Here is a 10,750-nt window from a genome sequence, read left to right as displayed (position 1 = left end):
GAGCGCCAAGGCCGCGTCAGCTCGGCTGGAAGATTGTCGACACTGGCCGGAGGCACTTGCTCCTTGGTAGGTCAGAGGCACAAACATCCCATCTTACAGCCCTGACAGGAAGCAAGATTCAGGACCAAGACACAGTTCAAGACCGTGTCGTCTGTGCGAGGGCAGCCGGTGGCACGCAAGCTTCCTGTCCTGCTGTGCTGTGCTGCGCTGTGCCGCCTAGGCGCGCTACCCTGAAGTTTACAGTACCGACCTAGGTACCTAGGTAGTTACCTACATAGAAAGGCAGGAAGGACCTCGGGGAGGCTGGCCTTGAGGTGGTGATCCCATCCAGTATCATGCTGCTCTTGTTATCCCATACGAGCTAGGAGGCTATCCCATAGATAATTCTCTCATAGTAGATAGGAGGTTACCCCACAGGAAGTTGTCCCATAGGAGGTTATCCCACAGGAGACAGGAGGTTATCCCCAGAGAGGCTATCCTAGAGGAAGATACCCTACAGGAGATTAGTCTCCTGCGCCGGACAGTTCCGGCCAAACAGTTTTGCAGCAAGTGCTCATGGAAATGCAGGCACAGCACGGTGGCTCGCTGCTTGTGTGTCAAAATAGCAACTGCCATCAAAAGCTTGCCCCTGCGTGACCCTGAAGTATGTAGCTTTCGCAGTCGGCCAAGGGAGAGACCTACAAAATCCAAATACCTCTGCCGACTTTCCACAGTCGAGGGAGATTAAGTCTCGTGCAGCTGCAGAAGCAAAGATACGGTTGACAAGAAGTAGAAACAGGCTTGATACACCCAGTGGTCATGGTCGCAAAGAGGCTGCCCACCAAGACAGATGTCCAGGGTCCAGGGGTGGGACGTTCCAGGGTTAAACCCTAAGACGTCACTACCAACCTTGAATACACTTTGCAACGCGGTCGGCGCGTCACTCCAGCTTTCCCAATGCGGGCGGAACCACATGCCCAAGCACACTTCGAGTACGCACAAGTTGCCCGAGGCCAAGCTGCGTGATCCACGCGTCGTCCACCAGGCACTCTCGCGGGCCACATGGCGAGACCACTGATTCTTGACCACCGTCTCTTGTCATGAGGTTTGGCGCAGCATGGATCTAAGTGAGTCTGTTCTGCAGGCACCCTGTTGATGCGCACATCTGATCAGGGAATTCAGCACGAGAGGAACGCATGCGATCGCGCATGCGCGGTGCTGCGTAAGTGATTCCCGACTCTGGATCCCATCCCACAGCCAGATACTGACTGGCTACAATTCAGACGTCATCAGGTCCAGAACGCAGACTTCGGAGACCTGTTTACGATTCCTATCGTCGCATCTAATACCGAACCACAGCCAGAGCGCGAACCTGAACCTGGAGCCTCAGAATCGGCAGCTCCACCGTCAGGGCCGGCAGCTCCCTCACCAGTCCCGGCGACAAGCCAGCACGTGAGCCCAAATACGTCAGCAAAGAGGAGGCGGCTGGATGATCGAGGCACTGCTGCCCCGGTCCCACAGTCGCGTTCGCCAGTCCAGCCTCAAAGGCAGTCAAGCTCCGCAACCCGGCGATCACAACGACTCTCTCAATCACCCACCAGCAATGATCCTTATGACCCTGCGAATGCTCCTGCCCCGGCGGACGAGCCTGAATCCCTCCCGAAATCTACACCCCCAAGTCGTGCTTCGGCCAGCCGCGCATCGGGCAGCAGATTTGCAGCTCCACTGTCAGCAGCGCGCAGTATTCCAGCACAATCCTCGCCCCTCTCGATAGTTCAGCATGCTGAGGAGGTGGGCGAAAGTCCGGCTGACCAGCCCGGCAGCGGCCAGCGGAGGCGAGTACGGCCGATCCAAGCCGTGACATCCAGTGCGCTGTTGCAGTCAGCTCTACGGGCCGACAACTACGATACCCTTGAAGGCATGATGCCATCCTCATCACCCCTGACGCGAAAGTCGAGGAAGAGTGTCGCAGCGACGACGGTCTCGGCACCATCAACCCGGACGAGCCTACGGAGGAGTTCGCGGTTGTCCGGCAGTAGCGATGATGGGATTAATGAGCTCTCATCGGACGTACTAGAACCCGTTGAGGAAGTCAGCCCCCCGAAGGCGCGGACCAGTCAACTGCGATCGGAAGCCGAAGCTGAATCTGCAGAAGTCCAGGAGAGCGTTATCGATCAGACCGCAGCAGATGACGATCTGGAAGCTGAAGAAGCACAGGAAGTCGATGGCACAGAAGCTGCGCGTCACATTGGGAGGAAGCGCCAACGAAGGAGCAAGGCAGTTAGGTCGCCTGAACTGGTGTATGAGGAGGTCACAGAAGAACCAAGTTCAAAACGCCTTCGCACAGGTCCGCCTCAGAAATCAAAGAAGTCTCCGGCAAGGCAAAGACAGCCGAGAGCGCCGCGAGCGAAATCGAACAAACAGAAATCAGCACGGGGGAAGAGCGGAGATGCCACAGGGCAGCCTATCTCGGTGAAGATCCAGCGCTTTACGAAACCAAGGCGTCTTGACGAAGACGATCCGGAAGCGGATGATATTCTTAATACTGAGATACCATTCGCCGACCGGGCCGGCGTCAACGCTGTGGATGTCCTGGCCCAGATGTGCGAGGAACTCATCAGTACGAGTCTGCATAAGTTGCAGGACACCTTCGATAATGCACAGGACGCTGCTACAAAGAAGGAAATCCGGGTAAAACTCAGGGCCTTGGAGGCTTTCCAAGAGGAGCTGAGAACCCGTTTCTTAGAACACACCATCGCCCTCGATGCGCTATACGCGCTGAAGAAGCGCGTCCGCGAAGCACAAAAGAACAAGCTGCAGTTGCGGGAGAGAATTATTCAAATAAGGGCTGAGAGGGAGCAGGTCGCCCTCCGAATGGATGCCGTCAGGATGAAACACGAAGAGGACGGCAAGGAGGCTTTGGTATATCTCACCCTCGCTTTTCATCCTTGACTCTGCTCATAGCGTTATCTCACTAACATGTTGGGCAGCACAACATCAAATTATCAGCGGCAATGCACGACGTTGATCTTGCGATGGAGCAGGGAAGGGCCGCCCCCGAGCTTTCAGCCAAAGACCAGAAAACGGCAGACCTTGCGAACCTGGAGTTGCTCATCGACAGAGTCAGGGAACAGGCATGTAGCGATTGCCCTGGGGGAGGCAATTTGAGGCATATCAAGAGCTTCAATGCGTTCTTGGAGCGTGCTGCTGCCGCGTTGTAAAATAGTCATGATTACAAAGGGTGGTTGCTGATGAGCATTGTCCTAGTCTGTTGTGGGCCGTTGAAGTAATTGGGAAAGACAACCAATTAGTGCTGCATTAGTCCATTGCCCTCGTCCTCACCGATTGGAATTGAGCCGTAGAGCATTACTAATGCATAGCTGCATCTATCCAATGCGTTCAAGGCCGTGGCTTGTTGACAGTAGCGCTGACAATGCACAACGGGTGTCCCAGAACAGTCTTTGAAAGGCACACTAAAGAATCCATGGTCATCATCTAAATGGAGCCTGATCTCGGTTCCGCAATTACCAGGTCAGTATAGTCCAATACATGTGAAATTGTTCTGGTTCTCTGGGTATTCAGAGTGCTTTGGTTGCGTACAAAGAATAGCCACCTCGCGATAAGTCATAAGCCAGGTAGGTGGGTTTGAGCTCCCGAGAAAGCATCCGCTTCCATCCGCTTCCATCCGCTTCCAGCAAAGTATTACGAGTCTTCTTCCGCTCAAAACCTAATATACCAAACGGTCTGCTGAGATTCCTTGTGCGTCTAAAGGTCTCAATACTGGCGCTACCTGTCTTGTTCTTTTACGGGCTTCAGCATGCATGTATGTGTATCTATGCCTTCGTAGCCCAGCTGAGCCATGTCAAAGTCAAAGACCTTGAGAGTGCGCAGCCCAAACTTCTCGTACAGCGGCCTCCCTGCCAGGCTAGACTCAAGATATATCTCAACACCACGTTCATCGGCTTTATCTATACCCCATCGCAGCAGCAGGCTAGCTGCCCCACGGGGCCGATAGTCAGGCGAAGTCACAATCATTCCAAGGACTGTGTGCCTCTCAGCTCAATCCGGACCTGTAAATTGACATCTCAAAGCACTCACGGTAGTGCGGCCGCCCTTGCATCACCTCGTAACGGTACTTTTGCAGAGGGCTGTACCGCTGTGGTAGAGGCCACTCGAAGGCGGCAGGCCCATTCGCAACCTCCTCCTCGCTCAGGGCAGGGCAGTAATGCCACGTTGCCCGGGCCATGATCCCCTTGGTGGCAGGGTCGACGACCTTGAGGAAAATAGCGTCCTGTTCGTGGAGGAATGTCTTTCGCCGCCGTCCCAGCAGCTTTAAGACTGCCTCGGGGGTGCGATCGCGCTCCAAGAGGATCCTCTGCATGTCGTCTTGCGGATTCCCCCATATTTCGATGCGTACGGCTTCCTCGAGGTCCACCTCCTCCATAGGAAATAGTTGAGGGATTTCCGACGACAGGATGTCTCAGTCCAGCAGCTAGTCCGCGTCGGCCTTTTCACTCACGTCATGAGGCGCTCAAATAGCCATGCAGAAAGGACCGAAGTGTGGCCTGCAGCTCCCGGCCGGGCCCGGTTGAAGACGACGTGAGCCGGCCCGGAGATCGGAGTGCATTACTGCTTGCATCAGACCCACACACTCTGGGGAAGCTCAGCCACGGCGATGATCAATCTGTTTTAGTTGCCTCTTCTACTGCTCACAATCTCGTGTGAACCCAGAACGACTGTCAGTTGTTCTTCATCTATTGTAGTTTGTGAATTATTACTTTATTTCATTCATTCATTTTTTTTTGGGGGGGGAGGGGGTACAGGGAGCGATAGGTCGCGTTTCTTCTGCGACTTTCCTTTCGAATGCGGCTGGGCAGTAGACGTGCAAACTCGCTTGAATTGCCATGTGCTGCTTTCAGTTTTGACTTCTGGCAATGAGCATTTGTGGAAGAAAGTCGCTTGTTAATGCCGTTTAAGCCTATGTGGCTGGTTAGTATGATGAGTGATGATTGTAACAAGACACACAAGGGCTTCTAGAACTAGATTAGGGAACCAAATGGGGTTGCTAATAGCTAATTTAATTAAAGTATTTTACAAAGTATATATATGTTAAAAAAAGCTAATGCTAAGCAGGCTATGGAAGGTATAGTATATTAAAAGAAAGGGGAGTGCTTAGTTATCCCTTAATATGCTTAGCCCTTAAAAAATGCATATATCCTTATGCACTTTAATATTAATAAATAATCTTATAATTACTTCTTCTTTAAAAGTCCTTAATCCTAATTAATTTACTATTTATTTCCATTATCTTACTTATTAAATTTACCAACTTAATTAATAAACTTATTAAGTTTAATAGCTTAATTGCCAGCTTAATTAATAAACTTATTAAGTTTAACAGCTTAGTTAATAAACTTATTAAGTTTAACAGCTTAATTAATAAACTTATTAAGTTTAATAGCTTAATTAATAAACTTATTAAGTTTAACAGCCCATTTAATAAACTTATTAAATTTATTAACCTATTTAAATTTAACGGCTTAATTAAATTTAACAGCTTAATTAAACTTATTAACTTAATTAATAAAAACTAAATTTAAATTTATAATAAATATATTTATAATAACTATAATTAAAGCAAAAGCATTAATAACTATAACTTAAAGGTTTTAATTAACAACTTTATTATTATTTACAATATAAATATTAATTTATATACCCTTTTTTTCCTTTTTTAAGCTTTAATAAACCTTTTTAAGCTTAATAATCTTCTTACTTATTAAGAATTATTTAAAGTTATTTAAGTCTTTAATTTAATCCTTATCTTTTTCTTTATCTTTATTATTAAACTACTTAAATTTATTAAGCTTTATATCTTTTATTAATATAATAAAAAACTATATATTAAATATTTTTAAGGCATTATTTTAAAGTAATTTATTTAATTAAGCCTTTAAGTTTAAATAAAATTTCTTTGCTAATTTTTTAACTTTATTATAATTAATGTTAGTATTATTATTTTATAAGTTTATTTAAAAATTCTTTTTAAGCTATATAAGAAAATTTACCTTAAGGTAATATTTATTATCTTTTTATTAATTAATAATTTCCTTATTGCTATAGTTTTATTTAATATTTTATTATAAAAAGTTAATAATATTAAAGTTTATAATTAAATTAAGTAAATCCTTTTCTTAATAATTATAAATATAATAATTTTTAAATTTATAAAAAAAATAAATAAGCTTATTATAATTTTTTTAAGCAACCTTTTTAATAATATAATAAGGAATATAATATTAATAATAAACGCTACTTTAATTATAAAAATCCTTATAATATATATTATAAAATACTTAAATTATTATATATTAAGCTATAATTTTTATATTTTATTTTTTAAGCTTAATAAAAAAGTTTTTATTTAAAATATTAATTAATAAATACTTAAAGCATATTTATATAACATTAATATAATTAGCTTTAAAAAGAAATCTTATATTATTATTATAAATAAAGTAAAAAATTATAATATTTTATTTATTGCTTATTATAATTATTTAAGTATAAACTTTAATAAGGTTATAATAAACTTCCTTATTAAATAAAGCTTAAAGGTAGATTTTAATTTTATTAACTTAAGTATTATAAGGCATAATAATATAAATTTAAGGCCTTATTATTATATTAATATTTAAAATATAAAACTAATAAATGCAAGCTATTATTTTTATTAATAGCTAAGCTTATATTATATTAATAAAGTTAATACCTTTTTTAATTATTATAAATTAATATATTAAAAAGATATAATTATTAAAGAGTAATTTAAATACCTTATTATTAATAAAATTAAAATTTATTTTAAAAGCATATATATTATAAATAAGCTATTAAATAAATATATATTAAGTATAAATTAAATTAAAAAGTATATAAAAATTAAAAATAATTTATATATTTTTATTATAAAAGATATTAAATGCAAGATTTTAAAGTTTTTTATATTATTAATAGTTTTTTATAAGGAAAGTAATATAATTAAGTTTTATAATTATAACTTAATAAAAAAGAAGTATTAAAAGTTAATTAAGGTAAATATTCTTATATTTATTATTTTTATTATATTATTTATTAATAAATAATTTATTTTAATAATAATTATTAATAAGTATAAAAAGGTAATAATTAAATATAATTTATATTTAATAAATATATAATTTAAATTCTTATAATGCTTTATTAATAAAGATAATTATAAAATTTATAAATTCTTTATATATTAAGAATTAAATAATAATAAATATATAAATAATAACTTTAGCTTTATTAAAGATTTCTTTTATAAACTTATTAATATTTTTATTTAAGATTTTTATTTTATTTAAGGTTAAAATATTAGCTAAGTTATTAAGTTAATATAATAAATATATTAAGTTAAGCTTATATTTATTTTATAATTTTTAAAGTATAATGTTTTTTAATTTTTAAATATTATTATATTTATTATAAATAAACTTCTTAATATAATTTATAAAATTATATAGCTTTTTAAGTTATATACTTAAGTATAAAATATTAAAGATTTTTAAAGCTTAATATATACCCTTATTATACTTAAAGTAAAAGCTTTTCTTTAATGCCTTACTTTTTAATTATAAATTAATAATATAAATAATAAATTTATTAAATTATAAGTTAATATTAAGTATTTTATATATTAAGATTATAATATTATTATTATTTATATTTTAATTAATAATAATTATAACTTAAGAATTATAATTAAAGTTTTTAAATTTAAGCTATTTAACTTATAAAGCTATTTCCTTATAAATATTATTTATAATAATTACCTTTTTCTTAATCTTTATAGCTAGGGTTATATTATAAGTAGTTTTATTCTTAAATCTTATTACTAATAATATTAATAAGTATTATAATGATGCAGTACGGATGGGTTACAGTAAATCTACGGTAAATTCGCCGTGAATTTACGGGCACCCATGAATTCACGGTACTTTCACGGTGAATTCACCGTGAATATATAGTTTTACAGTAAATTCACCATATATATATTTAGATAGAGAAATTCCCCGCGAATTCACCTTGAATTCACAGGGGATAAAAAAAAAATTTCAGACCTTTATTTTTATCATTATAATAGCTATAACTACACGCCTTAGCTATATAGTTACCTTATAAAAGAATTAAGTAAATTATAGTTATTATTATTATAATATTATAATATTTATAAATTAAGTTATAAAATTTTTAATAATTAATAAATTAAGTAAGTATTAATTTAAATTTTTTTAAATTATTAAAAAAAGATAAGGCTTATTATAAATTTATAATAAATATATTATAAATAAAATATAAATTTAATATATAATTTCTTTTTATATTTTTATTATTATTTTTTAATTTTTAATTAATAAAAAAATATTAATAATTATTTTAATTATAAATAATAATTTTTAAATAAATAAATATTTTTTTATTTATTATATTTAAAAAAATATAAAGTTTATTAAATATTATAATAATATTTATTATTTAATAAATTTTTTATAATTATTATATTATTATATATAATTTATTAAAATTATAAAATTTTAATTTAAAAATAATTAAAAATTAAATAATAATAAAAAGAAATATTTTAATTTTAAAAAATTAAATATTAAGTTTAATTTTTTTAAAAAATATTTTAAAATAATCTTTAATTTAATATTTAATAAATATAAATTTAATTAATAATTATAATTATTATTATTATTATATTAATTAATAAAATATAAAAGCTTAATTATTTATTAAAAATTATTAAATAAAATTTATTTAAATTAATTTTAATTAAAATATATTAAATTTTTATATAAATTTTAATAAATTATTATTTATTTAAATTATAAAATATTAATTAAATATTATTTTTAATTATTAAATTATATATATTATATTTTATTAATTTATAATATATAAAACTTATATTTTATAAATTAATATTTTTATTATATAATTAAGGAAATTTAAAAAAAAATTAAAATTATAAAATTTATTAAAAACTTTTAAAATTTTTTAAAATTAAGTTTAATATTTAAATTATATTTAAAACTTTAATTCTTATATTTAAATTTAAAAAATTATAAAAAAACTTAAAATATTAATATTATATATATTTATATAAAGTTTTTTTTAATTTTTTATAAAATTTTAAAATTTATAACTTTTAATTTAATTAAAAAATATTTTTATTTATATAAAATATAAAATTTTTTAAAGGAAATAAAGTTAAATTAATAAATAATTATATAAATAATATTATTTTAAGTTTTTTAAATTAATTAAATTAATTTTAAAATTAATTAAAATATTTATAAATTTATTAAAGTTAAATTATTATATTTTTTATAATTATTTAATATAAAATTAAGTTAAATAATAAATTTAATTTTATTTAAAATATTTAATTAAAAAAATATTTTTTTTATAATAAAGCTTTTTTAATTAAAAAATTATAAAATAAAAACTTAATAATAAAAACTTTTTAATTAAATAATTATTATATTTATTTAAAATATTAATTAAAAAATAATAAAAAAGATTAATTATATAATTATAATTAAAAATATTAAAATTTATTAAATAATAATTATTTATTTAAGCTTAATAATTTTTATAATAATTAAAACTTTAAAGATATTATTATTAAGTAATTTAAATTATATAAAAATTAAAATAACTTTTAAAATTTAATTTAAATATTTTAAATTAATAAAAAAATTATTATTTAAAAAAACTTTTAAAGTTTTATTAATTAATATAAAATATATTTATAAAATAATATTTATTAAAAAGCTTAATTAAATTATAATTTATTTTTTTATTTATTAAATATTATTTATTTATAATTTTAAATAATATTTAATAAAAATAAATATTATAAATTAATTTAAAAAAGTTTAAAAATTTAAACTTTATAAAAAAGTTATTTATTAAATAACTTTTATATTTTATAAAATATTATTAAAATTTTATTAAATTAATAATATTATTTTTAAATAAATATATTTAATAATTAAAATATTTAAAAATATATTTAATAAATTTATTAATTTATAATATTAATTAAATAATTAATTTTTTTTATAACTTAAAATATATAAAATTAAATTAATAAAATATTAATTATTCTTTATTTTAATTATCTTTTTATTAATAAAAATTTTTATAAATTTAAAATTAAATTATAAGAAAAATAAAAAACTTAATATTTATAATAAAAGAATTAAAATAATAATAAGAAAAGTTTTTTAAAAAATATAATTATTATTTTTTTTTTTTTAATTTTAATTAAATTTATTTATTTAATATTTTTATTAATATATATTAATATATTAAATTTTTATTTTTAAATATTAAAAATAAGCTAATTATATTAATAAATTTAATTACTTTATTTTTTAAAAATTATATTTTAAAATTTTATTTTAAAATAATTTTAAAGTAATATTAAAAATTTTAATATTTATTAATAAATTTAAAATAATTAAAATAAAAAATAAATTTTTATCTTAAATTTAAAAAATTAATTAATAATTTATATTTATAAAATTTAAAATAATAAATTTAATATTTATTAATAATTTAATATATATTAAATTTATAACTTTATAAAATATTTTAATAATAAAATAATTAATAAAAAAAATTTTTTATATATTAATAAAATATTTTAAATATTTAATATAAATAATAAAATTTT

The 10,750-nt window shown here is 30.2% G+C and overlaps 2 protein-coding genes across 2 annotated transcripts; one reads left to right on the top strand and one right to left on the bottom strand.

Annotated features, from left to right (window-relative positions):
- Nucleotides 1-1,096: 1,096 nt before the first annotated feature.
- On the top strand, nucleotides 1,097-3,200 carry INS49_002132 (uncharacterized protein; the record flags this gene model as incomplete). Its single annotated transcript, XM_043162946.1, has 4 exons — nucleotides 1,097-1,106; nucleotides 1,162-1,201; nucleotides 1,263-2,901; nucleotides 2,970-3,200. The coding sequence occupies 4 exons, from the start codon at nucleotides 1,097-1,099 to the stop codon at nucleotides 3,198-3,200; spliced, it is 1,920 nt and encodes a 639-aa protein (XP_043031452.1).
- A 565-nt stretch (nucleotides 3,201-3,765) lies between these two features.
- On the bottom strand, nucleotides 3,766-4,423 carry INS49_002131 (uncharacterized protein; the record flags this gene model as incomplete). Its single annotated transcript, XM_043162945.1, has 2 exons — nucleotides 3,766-3,974; nucleotides 4,078-4,423. The coding sequence occupies 2 exons, from the start codon at nucleotides 4,421-4,423 to the stop codon at nucleotides 3,766-3,768; spliced, it is 555 nt and encodes a 184-aa protein (XP_043031451.1).
- Between the last annotated feature and the right edge of the window lie 6,327 nt (nucleotides 4,424-10,750).

This window comes from Diaporthe citri (assembly GCF_014595645.1).
Source record: "Diaporthe citri strain NFHF-8-4 chromosome Unknown scaffold_1, whole genome shotgun sequence".
NCBI classification, from domain to species: domain Eukaryota; kingdom Fungi; phylum Ascomycota; class Sordariomycetes; order Diaporthales; family Diaporthaceae; genus Diaporthe; species Diaporthe citri.
The sequence above is the reverse complement of the archived record's forward strand: the minus strand, read 5'-3'. Positions and strand labels throughout refer to the sequence as shown.